This window comes from Drosophila obscura, unplaced genomic scaffold, assembly GCF_018151105.1.
Source record: "Drosophila obscura isolate BZ-5 IFL unplaced genomic scaffold, ASM1815110v1 contig_208, whole genome shotgun sequence".
In the NCBI taxonomy this organism is placed as follows: Eukaryota; Metazoa; Arthropoda; class Insecta; order Diptera; family Drosophilidae; genus Drosophila; species Drosophila obscura.
The window spans coordinates 1,212,158-1,235,894 of NW_024542799.1; the positions used below are offsets into that span (position 1 = coordinate 1,212,158).

Consider the following 23,737-nt stretch of genomic DNA (forward strand, 5'->3'; position numbering starts at 1 on the left):
TGGGTACACCCATAACTCACTTTTTTCGGACATTAACGCCTGGCTGCACCTGACGCTGACGCCGAAGCCGACGCCCACGCCAATTTGCGGCTTTGTTATCGAATGTTGCTGGTTCCATCGGTTGTACGAGCTGGGCATTCTCCTCGGTTGAAAGTCGACCAAAACAAACGCTGACATGACATTCCATTAGCACACAATTTATCAAGAGAAGGGAGCAGCTCGAGAGAGGCGGCTCGACCGAGCGCACTTGTTACCAGGGTCTCTCAGTCTACCTCTCAGATCTTATCGGCCCAAGCGCGCTTCCTTTCCATGCAGAAGGGTGAGGAAGTGCAGCGCCCTGAGTCGGGCAATTAGTCAAAGTTCCTGACATTAATGTCTCCGTTTTGTGTGGGCATTTTTTTATTTTTGTAGTTTTGCAGCTCAACGCCTCTGGAACCAAGGGGGAAAATTTATTCCACCGATCTTTGATAACATAAATTTTATGTTTTTTAATTTCCTTCGCACCCTCAGACTTCTTGGCCAGTTAGTATGCTAATTTTCTCGGCCTCTTAACGCCTAAGCAACATTTTATGGTCAGTCAGGTGTCAGCAGCGGCGAGGGTGTTCTGTTCCCTCCTGGCTACCCTGTGTTCCCATCCCATAATTAAGTGTTTAGGCACCCAAATAGGCGTAAAACTTTCAACTCAATTTGCATTTTTCACATTTCAATTTTCGTAGGGGAAGTTCATTAAGGGGCTCGACCGAAAAAAAAAAGTTTGTCAGTTGTAAAAAGAAAAATGTTTACGGCTATTTAATAGTTGGTTCCTTGGTGCGATTTTTACGATTTATAGACGGAACACTGGGAGCATGGTAAGGAACAAAACTTTGAGCTGCTTCAAGCTGTTCCTTTAATTAGACGATTTAAAAGCCATAAGTCGCTAGGACCAACTCGGAATCTACTATAAAAGGTTTTTTTTATGTTTTTATTTTGGAAAAAAAAAATGAAACAAAACAAATTTTTTTGTAATTTAATTACTCTGAAATTTGGTTGTAAAAATTTATTTTACGATCGGAAGCAGTTTGTAAAGACTCTATTTTATAATTCACCTGCCGTTTTGTCGGTAGTACGTTCACTGAGAACATGTGTATCAATTATGCAACTAAATAATGCTTTTCCTTGGATATTTATAATCATTTTGAGGGATTTTTCACATATTTAAAATAATCATCTACGACTGTATTTCAAGTAGAAGAAACATCTCCCGGAAACCTTCTTAGATATTTCATAGTCAGTAATCCTGAATTTTCCCATACTTTTCAGCCATTTCTCCGACTATTCCTAATGCCATTTCCAACTCTGAGTGACAACAAATAAGTCTACTTCAAAATGATTTAATGACAAACATCAAATAAACGGCAATAACAGTTTTTCTCCCCTTCCCAGCACACAGAACAGCCGCGAGCCACCCTCTTATAATTGAGTGGAGCATCCACACACAGTCCACCCGATAGGCCAAGAAACAATATGAGTATAATTATTAATTGCGAATAATTTTTCTTAAGACTCATTAAGTGCGACCGCGTCCAGCCGACGCCTTCGAGAACCACAGCAACCACCGACCCAGCCAAGCCAAGCCAACCGCCGCCTCCACTTTTGTTGTTTTGTCGCCAAAAATGACAAAAGAATTGACAGAACATAAATTAGAAAGTAGGAAAAGGAATGGGAATGGGTGTGGGTGTGGGAGTACACCCCCCATGATCCTCTGTGGTCCACAGTGGCCGACAGCAGGCAGGCAGGCAAGCAGGCTTAAACGTGTTAAGCCGACGGAAGTGACATTTCTCTTCTCTTCTTTCGCTCTCTCGAGTGGCCGGCCACGGGTCACGTGTCCTTGCGTTTGTCGGCATGTCTTCCGATTTGTTGTTGTCACTGCTGAGAGGAGTGTTCGGGATTTGTTGATCTATTGTTCCCTCAGATTTTATTAAGGTGTGTGTGTGTAAGAGAAGGGGAGAGGCGTGGTCATTGATTAGGCTTAGGCTGGGTTTTGTTTGTGGGCAAAACCCGAAGAAAGAATACGAATGAAAGTTACGGAAAACCGAAAAAGTAAAAGAATAAAAAATACGTAGAATAAATACAATAGTAGACGATTTAGGAACGCTCTGAATATGTGAAAATTCTTTAGATGTTTTGTACTTAAAGATATATTTAATTAAAAATAAATCAAGTGGAAGATACACCAGGAAACTAGGAAGATTCACGTTCATTCCAATATCTTGAACTACTATCGCTAACTGAAGCTCTCCACCGCGTTGGCTGGCTATAATCACCTTATATTCCAAGCCCACGATAATGGTTTCCCTCCAATTAGCCGCCCCATCAGAACCAATCGATTGTTTTGGCCACACACACAGCTAAGGATTACAACAATGTTGACCCTACGCCTAAGTGACGCCCCATCGTATACACATAGCCACACTCCTGGCTGGTGGCTGGTTCCTGGGCAGTGCACAACGCGTGATAATGTTAAATCAACATTATTTAGGCAGCCATGCATGCGTAATGCGTCTCGAAATTGCACCCTGAGAAGGCAATGAGAATGGGTCTGGGGTTTGGAGTGTGGGGTGTGGGCCAAAGACAATTTCGCAGTCAACGCTCCAAAAGGTTTGCATTTGAAATTAAACGAGGCCCATCCCCCCGGCCGTGTGATAAAAGTTTAGCACCTAGGAAACAAGTAAACCCCCAACTCCCCCACAGTAGGCCCAGACAGGACAGGACAGAGACAGGACAAACATTGTCTCTGGTTTTATGCATTTTCCATAACGACATTCTGGCTGGCCACAGGCAGGAACAAGAACAATGCCCGAACACAACACTTGACTTGGGCTGTCATTCAAAGTGACAGGCAGCAGTATGCCTGCACCTGCCCCCTGCCACCCTGCCATTGCCTGGCCACAAAATGTGCAACGGGGGAAAGTCCTGGCCACACACTCGAGTCTATTTTCACAAAATTTCCATGTTTATTTAGCCACGCACCAAGTTGCATTCCCCCCGCCACACCAATACCAAATACCAAACAGGTCCTTGTTCCCGGCCATGTATCTTATAGTTTGCATTGGCATCAAGTGCAAGGTAAATACGAGATATATATTTTACGCAAATTTATCAAGTGTTTGTGCCCAGGGAGGAGTGGGCAGGCCCTGCGACTGGGGGGTGTGTGTGTGTGTGTCTTGAGCAAATGCCATTTATTGTGATTTGCATTTTAACGCTCAAATGCGTTTTTTGCTGCAATTGTATTTGGTCATTGACTTTGGGGCTGGATAATTTTGTATTGTTTGATGAGATCGTTTGGGTTGAGGAAATTCCAATGAAGCTGGGAATAATTTTAGCTAACTAAAATGACAGAGTAAAATTCGGCTCGAGTTCTACGATTCTACGATTCTTTAGCATTGCTTGGCGACTCCTTTTTTCATTTTCCACACACTTTTCTGGTGCAACTTTTCATTGTCATTACTTCAGGCTGTCCTTCAATTTTAAATCAGTTTTACACTTACTGCTTTAAGCAACTTCCATTGAGTTCTTCTCCCCTTTTGTGGATATTTTTCCGATTATATATGTGTTTCAGCCTTTACATACTTAAAGCGCTCGCGCTCTCGATGAACTGCCAAGCCATGTTAATTAAATTCATTGACTGTTCCGGAGGGCCTTTGTCTCAATTTGTTCGCAAATTAACCAAAGTATTTTTTTAAAAAACACTGACGGCCGAAAACAAAAACAAGGAGAGCAAATTAATATATCAATATACAAAAGTGTATTGAGTGCAATTTCAATCAAATTGAAAAGAGATCTCCCGCTGTGAGGGCTGCCAGACGCAAACCGACACGAATGCCACCCAAATTGACATGTTTGCGGGGCAAGGAGTGCGAGTTTATATTGTATTTCATATGGAATTTATCCCACCCATCCTTCGGCGAACAAAAAATGTAAAAAGAAAATCCTCAAACGAAAATCAGTTAAAAAGCAGGAAAATCAGCTTGGAGGTGGACGTTTTCTGTTGCTGTTTCTGTTGCTGCTTGTCGCATGCAACAAATTGTTTCAATTAACTAAATTAAATTTACACTCCTGCAGCTTCCATGTGGAGACCCAGAGCCACATCCAGCAGGCAGCAGGCAGCAACAGCAACAATGGTTTTGGGTCTGGGTCGGGGCCTGGACATATTGAATGCATTTGGCTCGTACGTGACATGACACTGACAGATAGAAAACGAGCAGAAAGAACTCGACTCTCAGCAGCAGGCAGGCAGCAGCAGCAGTCCCCAAAAATTGAGTCGGAGATATCTGATATAGTATGTATGTGTCTAGAGGGGGCAAATGGAAATGGCAAACATGTTGCATGCCACAGCGAACACTGGGGGCCTGACATGGAAATTTATAAAAATTAACTGCCCCCAAGTAGGCACAGCACACGGGGAGCAGGAGGAGTTTTTCCAACGGAACAAAGTAATGGACACTGAGAAAAATAAGGGGAAATCTAAAGAAGAAATAAAAAGAAATACATATATAAAATTAAATTTTTAAAAATCAGAACCAACCAAAAACATTGAGGGACCAAAAGTAACAGTAAATAAGAAAATGAGAATAGGAATTCGAAGACTAAAGAGATGCTGCTAAGCCACACTGAAAGAGAGCACGGGTATAGGACCAACAGAAACTAAATGCAAAAACCAAAAAGAAAAGGAAAAAAATATGTGTTGGTTTTAGAAGAATTTATGTGGATAGCTGACCGCTGATTGACCGTGAAAGGGATAGAGAGGTTGATTAAATTAAATCAAAGAACCTCTAAGTAAAGCACAAAAAAAAAAGAAAGAAAGTTAAAGTTAAGGCCAATAACAAGAAGCCCAAGAGAACATATCATAATTAGCACTCAAACATTGACATTTGACCACAAAAACATACAAAATAATAAACCTATGTTCACATGTATATATGTACGGTCAACAATAGGTACAACAACCAATACCTCCTAATCGATACCCAATTTGGATTTCTGGCAGTGCATTTCTGCGTGCAACCCCCTCGTCGACTCACCATCAACATTGTTGTAGTGGCAACATTGTTCGTCAATATCAATTATGCGTTCAAATGAATATTGAAGTGCATCAGCCGCATGCCAGGTCCACTCCTGCCCCATTTCCCGTTTGCCCACTCCCACATAACAACACCACAAAAGCCACCGCCTGAATCCACCCACTGCCATTGCCCACACACACACACACACAGATAGAGAAGAGAGAGAGGGAGGGGTGGCTCATCAAGGATTGCTGGCGAAAAATTGGCAATTGTACAAAAGTGTTAACACGGTGCCGCATCCTGAACAGACTCTGACCGCAGAACACAGGACCAGGCACTGGCACTGGTACAGGCCGAACCAGAGACCAGAGACTGCTCTGCAGACAGTACGCCTTGGACACATCCATCAATGCCAGCAGATTTAATCGCCATTTAAATTGGGATTGGGGGGATAGCACACAAACACACACACACACGAACACTCTCTATAAGGCAGGGGGTGCAGGGTACAGAATTTACTTAAGCGTGTTATCAGCGTAAAATAAATCTCCATGGAATGGTCAAGGCAGGACAGGCCCAGGGGCCATCATCCGCTCTGTCTATAAAGGTACACTAAAAAAAAAAAAACATAAAAAAATGTAACAAATCTATTTCCTAAGAATATAACTAACAAGGCCCTCAAAACAACATTCTTAACAGGAAAATATAGTCCTAAGCTTGGAATAATTTATTATAATTTATTGATTTTATTTTTTTACTCCTCGATTGTTGCTCTTTACACTTATTATAATTTATTTCCCCCCAATTTCCAAGATATATTCTTAATTGAAGAGCCATATTTTTCTCAGTGCACATCTGTTTTAGTGTTTTCCAATCAGAGGAAACCCAAAAGGGTCCTCTAGTGGCATTACATTGGTCACGTGTCGGCACGGCTGGCCCGATGGTCAGTTCTGTCCGCTGGTCAGTTCAGTGTGACGTGCGTCACATAATTGCAATAAATTAGAAATTGTCAGGCAGTTGAAACAATGTATTGTACGAGTACATGCGAATAGCAGCTCACCCCCCTGGCTTTCCCACACACCCCACCACCCCATCAGCCCTGCTATAGAATGGAGTTAAGTCTTTGCATTGGCTAAACAATTTGCGCTCTACAAATTTGCCTTAACGCACCGCCAGCCCGGGCTTTGGTTGCATTTACCTCGGCAAACAAATGCGAGGGAGACCAGACCACCGCACACGCAGGCCACCAAAATATTTGTATTTTACCCTCCTACCCGCCTCTGCACTAAAAATTAATGCAGCATGGACGAAGGAAGGAGGAGTCATGGCATCAGGAAACGCACATAATTAAGATCCACTGAGTGGCCGAGAATGAAAAAGAAGACCAAATGGGAAGCAAAGACAGTAGCGACTCGTCGAGCAGACACCCTGGAAGTTAGCCACCAGAATTATTGTAGGGGACAAACAATTTCCTATTAATAATAAAGTGTGTAAAGATTTCCAATCTTATAATTCCGTCACACTTGTATGCGGTGCGTGAATGTGTAATGTGTATTTCAGGAAAATATTTACATTAAATTAATTTTAAAATTTCTTCCATTCACTCACATGTAGTCACATAATATAATTATATATTATATTAGTTCAAAATAATAATATTAGACCTACTAAAGAATTGGGCAAATAAAAATGAAGACAAAAAAATACACAGCTTTTCAGTAATTTGCAATTTAGGCATCTCTAGTTTCAAATCGATATAAATAATCGGTAAAATTCATCGCATCACCCAACTAAGACCCATCGCTGATGGATATGTACAAAAATGCTCTTTCCTGTTTCCGGTTTGTCTCTGGTGGAACGTGTTCATATCTCTACATCAAAATGCTTGCAAAATTACCTATGGAGATAATCGATAAAGTATTTGGATACCTGGAAGAGACAGACCAACTGAAATTGGCCCAAGTCAACCAACAACTTGGATTCGCATTTGCTTATCACGCTCGGGGTACATATGAGCGACTTCACTGCTCTCATACTTATACGACTTATACAGCTGAAAGCAATTTAAAAGTTATTCTGGAATTGTGCGGCTCCACTGTTGTCGACTTGGAAATAGGATTTAACTTCGACGGATATGCTTATGCAATGAATGTAATTTTCAAGCTAATAGCGAAGCACTGTGTTAACCTGCAATCGGCCAAAGTTGATATTAAGAATGTAAATTTCAATGCATGTAAATATTTGCTGCCCATGAAGGGACTCAAAACTATTGAGTTAAATTTCTACATTACGAGTCCAGAATCGGATCTCCTTCAGTACATAAATCCAGACTGTAAAGTATTGACTGTAAATTTAATTTCAAACTATCAGAGTAAGTCTTTTAACAGAAACAGCAAAAATTTTACTTATGCTCTCTAAATTTTCAGCTCAGAATATACGAAAATTAATTAACTTGGAAAAATTAACAGTTCGTCGGTCCAAAAGGGACTTGCGAGATATTTCCCAAATTCTATCTAATTTGAAAAAACTTCGCGTCCTTAGTCTTCAGAATTGTACATATGACCCAGAAATTCAAGAACAAGAAATTGTATACCCAGAGTTGGTAAAATTAGAACTTTATAATTGCAATATTAGCACAGACTTGCCAAAGTGTCCCAAGCTCAAAAGTTTGAGTTTGAAAAATAATTCGTATAATGGACTTGGTAATATTTGTGACACCATTGCAAGTTTCGCAAGCACAGTGGAGCATCTGATCATTATCACATATGACTATGATAGCAATAAGTTTACTGCAGAACAATTCATAAAAACACTCGGAGAATGTAAAAAATTGAAGTGGATCGATTCGAATCTCTGCAGTCGTTTATTGACTTATTGAAGGAAACGGGTTTCAACAACGAGAGACGTGTTTTATTGAAAATTAGTGTATGCCATGGTCTCAAAAATGCTTGCGAATGGGTAAGTGCTTGCGACAAAGTGATAATTTACCGAAATTTAATCCATTTGTATTTTAGAATAATCAAATCGAAAACTCAGAAATGTGGAACCTAATTCATTTTAAGGTAAAAAAGTATAAAAAAAAAACAATGTATTCCTTTTAAAAATAAGCACGAACACTTAACCGCACACAATCTTTCAGATAAGTTACAAAGAAAAATGGCAATTAAAATAAGTTCATAAATTCAAAAGAAAAAAATATGAAAACAAATAAAAATACGTATGAACATACAACATATGCATGTAACACTTTGTTGATTAAATTAATTGTTTATTAACGTTTTATCATTTTTCAATAATATTCAACTTTTTTAATACTTTTAATTCTTTAATATTATATATTTATTTTCAGTGACTAGAGCGTTAAAAAAAATTGTAACATTTGTAAATGTAAATTGTAACAATTTATTAACATTGATAATATTTTTTGTGACCAACAACCAAATAATCCCAGCATACCCCAAATATACCCACCAAAGTTCACGTGGATAGCAAAAAAATTAAATTGAAATACAAAAGGAAGCGAAATCCGAGGAAGTTGTACAAATAAAATTTTATGATTTTCCTGCAAGAGCACGACACTGGAAGGAAATTAATCCCAAAGACAATGGGGACGCAACAAACAAACTCAGCATCGGCTTAACATATTTCACATTGAACGAAGACGTTGGGTGAGTGGGATTGGGGCTGGCGACACGCCCATCGGTTCTAACCAGAGCGGAAGGAAGTGCCAGGAAAATAATAGTAAAAACCAATTGCCAATCGTTAGTTTTTATAAGACATTTTTCCTTCATTATTCAAAGGTTTTTTTTCTAGGCTTTTGCGTTGTTGGAAAATTCATTTTCACTTGTCCAAGGGCTGAACTGACATCCCAACCCCAATGAGAAAATCAAAGTCAATCACCGCACACAGAATTTGGTCAGAACGGAAATGTGTCGGCATAGATTGGTGGGAGGGTCCTGTGGGGTTCGTTCGTCAACAAATTAGGAATCGACAAGTTATGTGTTGTCCTAGGAGAGGACTTCGACTGGACTCTAGGTTTATTGCGCCGTCATAGGGCTTTAAGATGGGATTTTAAGGAAATAATACTAAGGATGAAATGTATTTATATCTTCTGCTTCAGCAGCTCTTCCATTGGTGATACTGAAATCAATTATTAATTAATTTGATAATTATAAAATCACCAAACAGCAGACAAAACCGCAGCGAGAGCAAATCAGGCAAACATAATGGAAAGCCAATTGAAAAGCAAGCATGAAAAATGGGAAAACAAAACGGGGGGAGAAACAAAACTGAAACCGTAACGAAATCGGATTGGGATGATGCTTCATTAACATAAAACCGCAGGGGCTGGGGCAGTAGCAGAGAGCACGAGATCAATTAAAGGCCTCACAGCTTACCGCGTTGTTGCAGATAACTAATGGATCACAGTGGCCCGACAGTTATCAGAATGTTAATGATTTCCAATCACAACCACACAACGATCCGATTCGATTGTTATTTTTCGTCATGCCACACAAACACACAGGGAGCGGGGAAGGGGGCTACGGCAACCCTTTGACAGGGGTCTCTCCATCTCTCTCTCCTGTCTCTGGTCTCGCCCGGTGTCACATGTCAATTTGTGTGGCAAAAGGAACAGCTCCTCAGGGGTAGCGAGAAGTAGACAGCTTTCTTGACAGACAGCACCCCAAAGACGACGAAGTGCAACGCCCAGTGCGTTAGACCCAACTCCAGCCCCAGCCCCGACCGCGACACCGAACCATTAATATTAATAGTCCGTCCCAGAACGGAGTGCGTGCTGTACGTGACTTTTTCCCCTGGTGCCCGGTCCGTTCGCCTTCCGAGGCGAATCTTTTGGCAAAACTCCTTTTTCTTATCGGTTTGATTTGTAGACATTTTATTACTTTATTGATGCGCTCTTATCAAAAGCGCAGCGTTTTCGTTTGATGGATTGTTTTCAACTCTTTTGAGGCCTCTCTACCTTGAGCCCGTTCACATTCACATTCTCCCCTGGGCATAAATCGTCAGCATTTTTATGCTGGTAGGTAAAACCTTCATCTCCATCATCATTGGTTAGGCTCGGCTCGCACGCAATTTAACTTGGGGAACTTTTTCTTTTGTCAAATTTATAAATATTTTTCGGTTTGATTGGCACTTACCACCGTCTGAGAACCGAACACAAAGCATACACACAATACGAAACGTTTTGTTATGGGAAAATGAGGCGGGTTATGCTTAGGGAGTTTGTTTACCGAATAAGAAAAATCTAAAGATAATCGTCTGCCCTAAACGGGCACAAATGTTGGAGGATCAAATATTGAACGGCGCTACCGTTGAGATAATGAAGAAAACGAACAGATTAGTGGGCATAGAAAGAGACGGACATGTCTGGAAAGTCTGATAAAAAGTACGTAAGCATACGAGTACATATATACTTCTTACAAGCTTATTTCTGTGGCTATAGGAATGCGCCACAGTTGGCCATTCCCAACCCAAAAAATGCTATGCTCACAGCCTTCAGAGAAATATGTTATGGTAGCTTAAATTAAGTTGATGAATTAAATCAGACCAGATTCGTTTAACGAATTGAATCTATAATTTTTAAGAACAGTAACCTCAAATAAAATTTAAAGTGTAAAATAAAATATCTCTACTCACCAATTTTTGTAGCGCTTGGTCAAATGGAAATAGCTGAAATGAAATGGAAAATTAATTTGCTGTTATTTTATACTTTCAAATACAAATTTAAGCATTAATATGTACATTGGAGAACAATAATAATTTTAATTTTGAATTATAAATAATGTAAACGATTAATAAACTCCTACCGCAGTGTTTTATATTTATTTTTTTAAGTTAGAAAAATATATATCTATACTTTATGGTAGTTGCTACATTCTGTGCACATCCTCTGAAACCTCTGAGCCTCGGTATAGCTTTTTAGCTCCTCTAAAATCCCACCATAATTTGTCATTACAAAAAAGCCAAACAAAAGCAAGTTCCACTCAACTGTTGTAAAATTTTATGATTTCTTTACAAGGATTTATATATATTTACAAATTATGCAGAAGCCTAAGCCATCTCAGTAATAAATTACTAATACTCTCACCTAACGAAGAGCAGAAAAAAAAAAACATCAGAAACTTTCGGCGAAAAATATTAAATTTTACGAGCTTAAATTTGTGTACGTGCTTGGTGCTCGGTGGATGGGAAGGAAGACAGATACCAACCCATTGGCAATTATGCCGATTGAAAAGTGGCCAGAAAACTTGAGTAAACCGATTTTATTGATGGGCCGCCACGAGTCCCGAGTCGACAAAGAGGCTGGAGAACTAATCTCCTTAACAAGACGAGTATTAGGGAGTTCGGCTGCTGCTGCTGCTGCTGCTTGTCTATGGTCTATTCATATTTCAAAAGGCAACAACTTTGCGCGACTGGCGCAAACCCCTCCAGAATGGCGTCATTAAAGTTTACGATCTTTTGGGGGGGGTGACGGCAGGCGAATACCCGTAAAGTACGAGTATGCAAAGCTATGCCCAGGCTATTTTGTAATAAAGGGTATTCCCGTAGACATTCCGGGCAAATGCCCGCCACTTGTTTTGGGTGTTTTGATGTTTCGGGTGGGTCCATTGTTTCGCCAAGTGCCAAACTGCAACAGGGGCCTGCCCGACTACACATGGTTACTTGTTTCTGGTTGCTGCACAGAGCTCCATTCGAGTGTCGTGTGTCTTACCGCAAAATGTGTTGGCATAAAATCAACAAAAGTCATCAAAAGATATGCACAAGGCGAGGCTGGAGGCGGCTCCAGTGCCAGTTCTGGCTGGCAAAACTTTGCATATTAAATGTCATTCGGTAAAGTGGAATTAAGGAAACGCAGGCAGCAGCTCCCAGGAAACGCTGAAGTCTGTCACAGCAAATTATGCTGAAGTGCGTCTGTCAGGATGATGCTGAAAAGGATGCACATCGTCTGTCCTGTCCCGTTTCGGCAAAGATTTTTGGGTTTGAGCATTGAGCCATAAATGAAAACTAAACAAGATTTCGGGCGCAAACGAGAAAGAGAGAGAGAGCAGAAACTTGCTGCAAATTTTATGAGCTAATTTTAATGAAGTTGCTAGCAACCAAAAAAGTTGATGAATGTCGACACGAGATGCAGACAAGTTTATAAATTATGCCCAATCTTAAGATACGCAGAGTAGTACCCTAAATAATTCAATGTGTGTGTGCTCGGGGTTAATGAGATTTCATTTGTGTATTCCATTGCTACTAAAAGATGCTTTGATTTTTCATCGTATTTGAATAAAGCATTCAAGGATTGCGGATATTATTGCATATTATTTCTTAGATATTATTTCTAAAATAATTTAAACACTTTTCAGGCTCCATATCGGTCTAAAAGAAATCGTTCCCTGCTGGAATAATTCACTCTAGCGATCTAATGACCTTTGTCACGGCTATTAGGAAACCATTTGACCACACACAACCCAGTGCAGTGCCCGTAGTGGCCAAAGGATTCCCATCATTAGCGGCCACTTTGCAACGCTGTGAAATCGTATCAAGAGATTGAAAAAGAGGCCAAGGCGAGAGCAGAGCAGTACATGAGCATTTCATGCTCCATTAAATTATCATACAATACTCATCGGAGGGAGTACCATGATCATCTGTGGCTCTGGAAATCTAATTAAATTAATATCAAATTGCTGGCATACTGAATGATCTCTACCCAAGTAGCCGCAGATGAGCTGCCTACACAGCGCGACTCCCAGCCTCTGGCCATAAGCGTGACGATTTCGATTCAAGTGTCAAATCAACATCATTATTCATTATCAAATATATTTCTTTTCTGTTTTTTTTTTTTTTGGATTTTCGGTTTTGCGGTTAGGTTAACGCAATCACAGCTGGAATCATCTTTATGGGTGGGGGTGATACGTACTTTTCGGAGGGGTAGAGAATACTTTAATTGAACTTTCCATAGGCGTAGGAAATCAGACCCAAACCGATGAGCAAGGAGGGGGGTTAATATGTTCTAACAAAGCAATCAATATCAAAGGCATAATTAAATAAAACTAATGATGCCCAGTGACAGACAGTGCTGCCAAGGGGGCTAATGAATGCAGAGAGTGAAAAGAAATATAAATCTTTTTGGTGTTTCGATGGTACTTATATTGAGTTGGGTTTGTGCAGCGAGTGGGGAGTGAAGGAGTGAGGAGGTATGTGAAGAAGGTTAGGGGAAAACTCTTAAGCGTATTATGTGGTACTTCAACGAGTATCATAACAAAACAATAAAATTATATATATATCCTAGAATTAATCGCTTATCCTGAAAGAATTTTAGATGCAGTTGCAGAAGGACTGATAAATGAGCATCGTCAGTGAATTTTGTTCAGGAACAAACATACGACATATATAGATAATTCAATTATATTTTAATCATATTCTAATTCTTTTTTATTAGTTTTTAATTTCTATAACATTTTTTAATTTCTCCTTAATCCACTCTCTTCCTTTTGCACTAGAAATAATTCCAATTTTGGTTTCAATACAAAATCAAACGAAAGTATGGCGCTCTACCTTCTTCAAAAATACAGCCCCATTGACATGGACGCCACTCGCACTCCGAACTCAGACTTGGGACTTGTTTCGGACAGATTTTTATGTACCGTAGCTAAACGTTAATTTATGAGTGGAGCAGAGACAGACACACAGGCGGAGAGAAAGACGAAGAAAGACCCCCGTCCACTGCCACTTTCACTGGGCCGAGTGCAAAGGAGGAATTAAAAAGAAATTAACACGCTTCCAAAAATGTGTGTGTGTTGTAGTCTTTATAGCGGAATGGGTCGGTGGGTGGGTGGATCGGATCGGATCTCCATCTCGGTGAGTGTGTGTGAAGCCAAGTGAATTTTACAGCGCCCAAAAGGAGACTCAGACCCCCATCTCGTTATCTAATTGAGTTTGTTCCTGTTTCTGTCTGTCTAGTCTGGTCTGGTCTTAATTTTAATGCGCTCGTAAAACAAGCGCAAAAATTGAGAGCCATAAAAGAGGTCCGACGACGAAACATTGAAAATTAAAATAAACACATAAAGAGCAACGCCGACACGGTGTCCTGGGTGTGGGTTCTGAATGTGATGTGCCCGATAACAAGTGTAAGACACATATGCATAAGTCCCTGTCCCTTTCCCGCTCCGTTCCGATCTGCCCCACGCCTTTTATTCATTCATCCAGGCTAACCGTTAACCCTGCGCCTATAAATCAAACGAAGCGTAAAGCGCGCTTTATCCTTCCGGAATGGAACGGTGCTGTGAGATCTGTGTACTGCACTGCACCGGCCTGGAAGCGTTGTTTAAAAATGGATTTTAATGGGCCTGCGCCTCACATTTTGAATGCTTGTAAAACTTTTATGAGTTATGCCCAGCATATCCATCATTTACTTATTATTTATTTGAATGTGTATGTCTGCATGCTGGCATTAAATTAATTTACAAATTTGGCATTTAAGTAAATGAAAATATAAATACAAATAATACGCAGCTGGATGTTCAGTAAATTCCTGCTGTTCAGTAATGTACCATTTATGCATCTCTAGTTTCAAATCAATATAATTAATCGGTAAAATTAATCGCACAAGCTCTTAATATCCATCCCTGATGCATATGTACGTAAACGCTCTTTCCTGTTTCGAGCTCATCTCTGCTAGAACGTGTTCTTATATCTGATTCAAAATGTTTTCAATATTACCACTTGAGATTCTAGATAAAGTTCTCGGGTATCTAGATGAAGATGACCAGCTGAATTTGGGCCAAGTCAACCAACAGCTTGGACGTGCATTTGCATACCACGCTCGAGGAAAATACAGGAAAATTTCATTCTCACAATTTAAAACTTATGGTAATTTGAAAGTTATTTTGGAATTGTGCGGATCCACTGTTATTGACGTAGAAATAGGATTCGAGGGAAATGCAATGGATGTAATTTTCAAGCTAATAGCGAAGCACTGTGTTAACCTGGAAACTGCCAGCGTTAATATTACGCCTTTAACTTTCAACGCAAGCAAATACGTGCTAGCCATGAAAGGGCTGAAAACTATTACGTTAGATTTCAAAATTCCGGATTATGAAGAATCGGATCTTATTCAATACATTAATCCTGACTGTAAAGTATTGAGTGTGGAAAACATTTCGGTCTATCAGGGTAAGACTTTTAACAGATTCAACAATAATTTTCCTTAGATATGTAGGCTATCTATTTTTTCAGCTGAGAATCTTCGACAACTGATTAACTTGGAAGAATTGAGAGTTTGTGAATTCTATGACAGCTTCCAAAATATTTTTCACATCGTATCCGATTTGAAAAAACTTTGCGTCCTTTGTCTTCGCTTTTGTGTACAGGGCTGTATATTGATTGAGGAAAACTATTATTCGGACAATCAGGGTAAGACTTTTAACAGATTCAACAATAATTTTCCTTAGATATGTATGCTATCTATTTTTTCAGCTGAGAACAAAGAAAAATTTTTTGAATGTCCAGAGTTGGAAGTATTAAAATTTGATAATTGCCATATTCTGACACCCTTGCCAAAGTGTCCGAAGCTCAAAATTTTGAATTTGTTCAATAGTCATTTTGATCCACGTTGGGACTTTGGTGACACCATTGCATTATACCCAAGCACACTGGAGCATCTGATGTTATTCTATTCTGCTAGGAGCACGTTTGTAAACGAACCTACTGAAAAACATTTCCTAAATATACTCAGAGTGTGTAAAAAGTTGAAGTGTCTTAGTTCTTCTTTGGATCTTATAGAGAATATTTTATTAGATTCTCTGGATTTTATTGCCATATTAAAGGAAAATGGGTTTAATGAGGAGAGACGCTTTGAAATAAATTTATATAGTTTCCAAAGCATTCGGGCCATGGTAAGTGTTTGCTTTGAGGTGATAATAGTTTACTTAAATTGAAACCATTTTTATTGTAGAATATTGAAGCAGCAAACTACGAAGTGTGGAACCTAATTACAATTAATAATTTTCTATTAGATGATTTAAAATATTAAATGTATAAAAGAATACGCTTGAATTAATGTCTCGACCTATGTATACCTTAAATTTCACAAAGATTTCGCCCAATCCTACAACCAGTCCCCGCCGCCTGTTCACATCATTTTCTCATTCTACAGAAATAAATTTACGGCGAGAATCAAGAGAAATCAATTACAATGCCTTTCCCATTTAAATTATAACACTTTCCCATGAAATTTCTGACCAACGTTCCATCAACTAATCCATTTCGACATTTTAAACTTCCCCGCCACTGCAACTGTGATTTTTTCCGAGATGGATGACGACGTTCCCGTTGCGGGTGCTGGCTGCTGGCTGATGGAGGGGTGGGTGAAGTTTTTGTCAGGCATAACCAAAGCCAGAGAGAGACGAGACCCATTGAGTAATACGTCACTTGAGTTGTCAAAAGAGCGACGCCCGACGAGTAGAAAAACGTGTGTACCGCCCCAACCAGAGGCAACGGCAACATGCATCCGACTCGACTCCCCGTACGTGCCCCTGTACACGGGATTTCCGCACAAGTTGCTGTCGATCAGGACGGCGGCGGGTAGCACAAGTTGTTTGTTACATTTCAGCATGTTTCGTCACGCCTTGGAATCATTTTGATACTTGTATTTTGATCTCTTTTTGTGTTATGCCATCAAACAGTTTTTTTTTTAAGTAGCGTCTTAGTTGAAGTGCATGGCCAAAACTATGAGGAATTATGTACGTGTGGGGAGGGATGTTTATTTTTTATTAACAATTTTCCATGGCTATCAAAAATGTGCGCCAAAATTTTAAATAATTTTGTGATGGGAATATATTCGTATAAACGGAAATTGGTTTTTATATTCTATAGTGCTTTTTTTTTTGCTTGATTCGACTATTATTGAAAAATCGGAAATACCATTAACAATGATAAATAAGAGCAATATTTTTATATATAGAAAGCACAACCCAATAACCCCTACCTAAAAGTAACTTGTCAAATTGATTTAAAAATTCATAAATCAACTACAAACTTTCCCCTTCGCCCACAAAGGAAAATTAAATTAAAGGCAAGACGAGAGGAACCACAGAAACCCAAAACCAAAAACCGAAAAATGTACAAAATGTTAAGCATAGCATAAAATTGTATCGGACAGTTGCCACACAGACACAGAGAGGGGGAGGCAGAGTCTGTCCAAATATAGAAAAATAAAAACCATGTTTAGCTTCATAATATAATTCCGAGTCTCAAAGTCAGTCATCTCTCCGTGTTGGGCATGTGCGTGTGCTGTCTGTTGATGCAATTATAAATTGTTGGATAACAAATTACATGCTTGCGTTTTTGGGTTCGGATCGGACAAATTTAACGCCCTGCCCTCCCTCACGCACATATGTTCTTCGGGTGCTCTTTGGGCTCTGCCCTGGATATGGATGTGATGTGGTTGGTGGTTGTGGGGGTGTGTATCTGTATCTGGGTTGGACATTGATACAGGTATTGGTAGTGGGGTGTTTGCGGGATGACAACTCAATGCTGCGATGACATATGTTCAGGTGCTGCTTCTCGGCAGCTCCACGACAACGCAACTGTACCTCGAATACTGGCCGAGGGATGTATGTCCCTGCAGAGCATTAGTTCTAATAATAACCCATACCTTTTTCATGAATTTTAATTGCCACATACACACAATCGTCTATTGTCTATTTCCTTTTGCATGTTTGTTGCGCATCAATTTCGTTGGATTATTGCTATTTTGTGTGTCCTTTTCCTGATCATGTGTGCCAGGTTTATTGAACTCTCCTTGCCCAGTCATCCTCCTCGTTTCATTACGCAAATGTTTCAGGACTCACTACGTACCAGAGCCAACTCCGTGTTGGTCCTTTGTTATGTTTGAGCTTCCCAAATGCGAAAAGGGTTCATAGCCGCACTTAGCCTCATTGGCTCTCGGGCTCTCTACCGCTTTTGGGTGTTATCGCATGCGGCCCGGCCCAGACTCCCAGTCACTCTGGGTGGCACTCTTTGCAGCACTTCAAATTCAATTCAATTCTCGCCCACAACCTGCAGGTTGTGCCAACATTAAAATTAATGAATAACAATAAAACCAGCTCCCAGCTCCAGCAGTCTGAAGTGACTTTTGACGTGCCCTGTCCATGGTAAAGAGCGTCAAGGGTTTGCGAACCAGGCACCAGGTGATAGATTTTAAGAAGAGCCTCCTATCTGGAGATAGAAACCCCGTTTTGTAACCTTTAGGATCGTTGGAATTTCCTGCTGTTCTCCTATTAAATACCTCCAAAATATTTACACCACAAATCATAACATAAAGTCCTGCTCTGCCACTATGCTGCTCCCTTAAACTATGCCCGCAGACAGCAATTAAAATACCAATGCATAAGTTTGAGTTATGTCTCTAATTTTAATGATCTTCTCATATAATCTCTGTATGCAATGCTGGGAGTCGGTCGCCTCATTAGTTTTGAGGCCGTATACAAATGTAATTTCCATTTGAGTTTTACCCGCTTTATGCGGCGTCATTAAAATTGAGCCATGATGCCAATTTGGAATGATTAAATGTTCCCTCCTGGGAGGAGCGAATGGAAATGCATGCATATATGCAAATTAATTACAAAATTTATGATTTAATTTTGGCGAAAAGCGAACACATCATCATAAAATTCAGCCTGTCAACGGCAATCGCTATACATATGTACATGGGCAGTGGAAGTGGGAGTGTGTGGGGGGTAGCACATGTGTAAGGCCGTAAAATGCTTTTTGGAAGACTCGTCAAACAATTGGAAATTGAAGTCAACATTTATGGCTCTATCCATATCGCGTGGAGGATAGATACAGAGCGTCTCCGTCTTGTCTGGCTGTGACAGTCACGCACATAATTCTCGCTGTGCAGAAACATTAATTGCGCAATGGTTCAGACAGAGAGAGAGAGAGTAAGAGAGAATTCCATTCTGAACTTTTTAGTATCCCAACAAATGACGTACGATTTGTTCTGCACGAATAAGTCAAATTATTTGTAGACAGCACTTTGTTTTATAGCCTGACAACAAGCCACCTCATCGCATCGCCACGTTTAGAGTACACCTCCCCCTCCTTACACATTTAGTTTCTAGTTTCTTGTGCTACAGCTGACGCATCCGCACACCCGTCCCCACAGCCGCCTTGAGCACTTTTTTACCCCAAACTACTACTACTCGTGCCTCAATCATAGCAGAGCCGAGCCGTACCGCCGGCCGCTTCCACCTGATGCCAGTATGCGGGCTAATTTATGGCCTGCTCATGTGTTTGCTTGGCTCGTTTTTCCTTGTTTTTTCCCATACATACATATATTGTTTGTGGGCTCTTCCTACCCCGAAGTCATCCTCAGCTATCCACACACACACACAAACACACACCATATAATTTTTCATTTACTGCTAAGTGTTTCTTCTGGGGCCGCCCGCCTCTACTCTCTGTTGATATTTCATAATTTTCTAAATGACATATTTTTGTTGACGCTTGAGTAGTTTTGTTTGCTTTGTTAATGTAGATTGCCTGCCTCGTCGGTTGAAGAGGAGTACGGCAGGGCAATAGGAAGAGGTGACTTATGGACATGCGTATCAAATTAAAAAAGAATTATTTATGCCCCCTCAAGTACGCTTAATGACAAGAGGTAGGAGTTTCACAGCGGAAAACAAATATAAAGCATGCAAATTTGTATTTAAAATAAGTGGTAATAAAGTGACGAAGTGCAAGATACCAAATTGTTTTTATTTTCATTTAATATGATATTCTTAAAACTTGATAAGCGAATTAATGAATAGAAATAAGGGATAATGGCGACTTGAAATTTAATTTGTATTTAAAAAAGAATCCCAACAAGATCAAGAGCATTATTATTAGTAGTGCTAAATCTTTTAACAAGTTTCCTACCATTAGCAAGAGTTTTTTTTCAATTATTCAGGAGATGTAACTAATTCCCATAACTAATTAATATTTTTACAAAGTAAATAGATTTTCATTGTGAAATTCATTTTTATTTTTTGTCTCAATGAAGGCGTTTCTATGGTGGTATTTGTTCCTTAATTTTGATTTTTCAGTCAGTAATTATGCATATTCGTAAAATCAGCGATATCAAAAGTGTTGAAATGTGATCTACACATGTTAATATATAAATAAAACTGAATTAAAACCCCATTAATTTTACCATTTTTATTATCTCAATAGGTAAATTTTATACATTTGTGAAATTGTGCAAAGTACAATACTTTTTTACACATTTAAAAAAGTTTCTCATCAAGTGTAATTAGGTTCCACACTTCGGAGTTTGCAATTTGTTTCTTCTACAAAAAACAAAAAAAAAAGTTTAAATTCCGGTAAAATATTACTTTATAGGAAGCACTTACACATTCGCAAAATTTTTTACAATCATAGGGTCCGCTTGCATTTATTAAAAAACGACTTTCCTTATTAAATCCATTTTCCTTTAATAAGGCAATAAAATACTGCAGAGATTCGGTGAATAGATCCGCTATAAGATCAGTAGAAGCACCCAGACATTTCAATCTTTCACACTTTCTGAGTACATTTATTAATTGTGTTCCAGTAAATTTAGGGCGAAAAAAGTCATAATAGTTTATTATCAGATGCTCCAGTGTGCTTCCGTAACTTGCAATGACGTTAAAAATATGACTAGCGACCCCTGTATAAAGTATAGTTATCAATTTGAGATTTGGACACTTTGGGAAGGCTGTGTAAATGTTGCCTATATTAAACTCTAATTCTTCCAACTGATGATATTCAATATCGTGTAATTGAAATGCTGGGTCATGTGTACAATCGTGAAGACAAAGGACCCGGAGTTTATTCAAATTGGAACCGATTTGAAAAACATTTCGCAAATCCGGATTGGACCGACGAACTGTCAATTCTTCCAAGTTAATCAGTTTTCGTATATTCGCAGCTGAAAAGATTTATAGCATATTTAAAGAAAAAAATTATTGCTGTTGAATCTGTTCAAAGGCTTACCCTGACGTTTCGAAATGTTTTCTACTGTCAATACTTTACAGTCGGGATTTATGTACTGAAAGATATCCGTTTCTGGATAATTCGATTGGTTGAAAACTATCTTAATAGTTTTTAGGCATTTCATTGCCAGCAAATGTTTGCATGCGTTGAAATTGAAAGACGTAATAAAAACGCAGGCCGATGCCAGGTTAACACAGTGCTTGGCTATAAGTTTGAAAATTACATTCATTACATTATCACTTTTCACGAAATTGTTTGGTACTTCAATTTGGACAACAGTGGATCCGCAAAGGTCCAAAATAACTTTCAGATCACTTTCAGTTGTAAATTGTCCGAAGTTAAGTCGCCGGTATTTTCCTCGAGCGTGGTATGCAAATGCACAGCCAAGCTGTTGGTTGACTTGTGCCAATGTTAGCTGGTCTTTATTTTTCAGGTAACCGAACACTTTATCAAGGATCTCAATAGGCAATTTTAAAATCATTTTGATGCAGAGATATGAAGACGTCCTCGCAGAGACAGCGGAGAGCATGTATGTACGTATGCACTTTATCGATTAATTATATCGATATGTCCCAGAAATGCGGAAAGTCAAGTCAACAGTCCAGTGGTAATTACAGAACAGCGTCTATTTAGGGAACAGCCCTAATTAAATTTTTCACTTATTTTATTAATAGATTGAATTAATTTTAATATAAAAAAATTAAAAGAACATTTTCAAAAAATTTAAATTGTTTATAAGTAAATATTAAATAAGCAAAAATTCATTTTTTTCATTTCCATATTGAGTTTTAATTTAAAGACATTTCTCCTCATCTAACGTTTGTGAGATCGAGACTCACCTCGCCGAGCAAAACTAATTACAAAGCCGGACCACAAAAAGCATCGTTACCAGCAAAACAGAGTCAAAGCCAGAGCCAAAGTCAGTGACAGTGGCAATGGCAATGGCAGTCAGAAAAATGGTTACGCTGTTTTTGTCAAGCGTGCAAAAATGTCAGCAAGTAAAAGGCACGGCCACACACACAGCCAGAGACCAGAGCAGACCCCAACAAAACCACTCGACATGTCAACTCGAATGGAAACCCCGACGACAAGGACTCGAAGCAGAGTTTTGGGGAATGGAGTGGTGGAGATCGGTAGTCGGCAGTCGGGAGTTTGGCAACTTTTTCGGCGAGTGACATGAAAAGGACATGTCACACCGTATGCGCACATTAAGTGTAGCCACAATTTATCAAGCCGCATAAATCTAAATCGAGTCTGGGGCGATATGGGCGCATCAAAAAGTCAAAAAGCTAATTTGCATTTAAAAGGACCAAAAGGGACGCACACACAACAATGATGATGCCAGCAGGCTAAAATAAATATATGTATTTCTCCATATATATATATTTTCAGCAATATATTCAATTTAATAAGCCAAGATAAATGAAGAGAAACCCAAACCCAAACCCAGACGGAGACGGAGTAATGTATGGGAATGGGTTTGTGGGTACTCTGGACTTGTCAGACGTATCCTTCCTTATTTGCATAGTTTTCATTTTTGGGAGTCTGTCAATATGCGGCCCCACACATGTGTGCATTTGGTGTGCACATGGTGGTGCACTTCATCAAATCGTTCTGGTTTCGGTCCGTCCTGGTCCCCAGTCGATAAGAGAGTTGAGCAGCAGCAGAAAATGGGAAAAGTTAAATTACTTTTGCTTATTTAGCTTTAGATTTTCCGTAAGATATTTCCGTCCGCAAAAAAACCTTCTTAAATTTAATTTTGCTCTGATGAAAGGATTGCATTTCTACAATATTTTGCTGATGACAATCCACACTGGAGCCGAGCCCATTCCAGGCTCAATCTCCCATTGTTCCTGTTCCCCCAGTTTGACTCTGCCAGTCAACGAAATTAGCCCATAATCAAATAAGTTAACGAGGAGTAACCAAAACTGACAATTGGCGCATATAATTGGAGTTTGCTGTGCTACTGCTGCTGTTTCTGCCCTTCCGTACCGCAAATACTCGCACAACAAATCAACAATCAGCAAATTTTCAAACCTAATTACATCAGCCCCGACCCAGACCCAAGTACTTCATGGAAATCACAGTCCTGTCCTCGAAGACTGCTGCGGTCGCAGCCCGAATGCATCGAAGCGTGCCGCAAATGGCAGCCAATAGAGCAGAAAGCACAACTCAAGTGCCGAACCGGACAATGGTCCTGGGTCCTGGGACAGGATTGACGAGTCCATGGGGCTTGAGATATCCACTGAGGCGTAAAGCCATTTTCGTAGGCGTCACCAAGACAGACAGACGGGAAACAGTGCTCGGGTCAGCTTGAGGACAATTTGAAGCGATGGCAATTTGATTTTTCAATTGCTGCTAATTAGCCGGGACATTCTATGCCATTCCCCAAACTATTGACAACTTGTCAGCCCTGGCGGGGCTCTCGTCAAACTTCAGTAGATAATGACGGATGATAATTGATGGAGGAAGGAAGGAAGCATGATTCCCTTCCGCATGAATGATGGAATGCTTTTCGCTTTTAATTTAATTTTATTTGTATTTTATTCCACTTTTCATTTATTTATTCTCCTGTAAGAAATTCTTTATTACTCCATCATACCCATAATTTCTAATATTTCCTTTAATATCTCCTCATTTCACTAAAGTATTTCTTTACAGCTTATCAC

The 23,737-nt window shown here is 39.6% G+C and overlaps 3 protein-coding genes across 8 annotated transcripts; 2 read left to right on the forward strand and 1 right to left on the reverse strand.

Moving 5' to 3' along the window:
* Positions 1–6,889: 6,889 nt before the first annotated feature.
* LOC111064777 lies at positions 6,890–10,120 on the forward strand. 2 transcript variants are annotated; one of them, XM_041594137.1, is made up of 5 exons: positions 6,890–7,413; positions 7,469–8,000; positions 8,057–8,104; positions 8,392–8,803; positions 8,856–10,120. In XM_041594137.1, exons 1-2 carry the CDS (start codon positions 6,924–6,926, stop codon positions 7,918–7,920), a joined length of 942 nt encoding a protein of 313 aa, XP_041450071.1. In that variant the 5' UTR covers positions 6,890–6,923; the 3' UTR covers positions 7,921–8,000; positions 8,057–8,104; positions 8,392–8,803; positions 8,856–10,120. The 2 variants fall into 2 exon arrangements, with proteins under 2 accessions (XP_041450071.1, XP_022208243.1); XM_022352551.2 differs by lacking the exons at positions 8,392–8,803; positions 8,856–10,120 and having other exon boundaries at positions 8,057–8,277.
* A 4,560-nt stretch (positions 10,121–14,680) lies between these two features.
* LOC111064784 lies at positions 14,681–16,241 on the forward strand. Of its 4 annotated transcripts, none has more exons than XR_005968051.1 (5): positions 14,682–15,224; positions 15,288–15,464; positions 15,528–15,787; positions 15,849–15,946; positions 16,006–16,098. XR_005968051.1 is itself a non-coding variant. In XM_041594135.1 (5 exons), the coding sequence occupies exons 1-5, from the start codon at positions 14,756–14,758 to the stop codon at positions 16,081–16,083; spliced, it is 1,086 nt and encodes a 361-aa protein (XP_041450069.1). In that variant the 5' UTR covers positions 14,682–14,755; the 3' UTR covers positions 16,084–16,241. The 4 variants fall into 4 exon arrangements, 3 of the variants coding, with proteins under 3 accessions (XP_041450068.1, XP_041450070.1, XP_041450069.1); XM_041594135.1 differs by having other exon boundaries at positions 14,682–14,921; positions 14,979–15,224; positions 15,528–15,946; positions 16,006–16,241; XM_041594134.1 differs by having other exon boundaries at positions 14,681–15,224; positions 15,528–15,946; positions 16,006–16,241.
* A 3,999-nt stretch (positions 16,242–20,240) lies between these two features.
* LOC111064774 lies at positions 20,241–21,615 on the reverse strand. 2 transcript variants are annotated; one of them, XM_022352546.2, is made up of 4 exons: positions 21,069–21,615; positions 20,806–21,003; positions 20,447–20,742; positions 20,241–20,383 (listed from the first exon to the last, which is right to left on the reverse strand). In XM_022352546.2, the coding sequence occupies exons 1-4, from the start codon at positions 21,595–21,597 to the stop codon at positions 20,321–20,323; spliced, it is 1,086 nt and encodes a 361-aa protein (XP_022208238.1). In that variant the 5' UTR covers positions 21,598–21,615; the 3' UTR covers positions 20,241–20,320. The 2 variants fall into 2 exon arrangements, with proteins under 2 accessions (XP_022208238.1, XP_022208237.1); XM_022352545.2 differs by having other exon boundaries at positions 20,244–20,383; positions 20,447–21,003; positions 21,069–21,612.
* Positions 21,616–23,737: the final 2,122 nt, after the last annotated feature.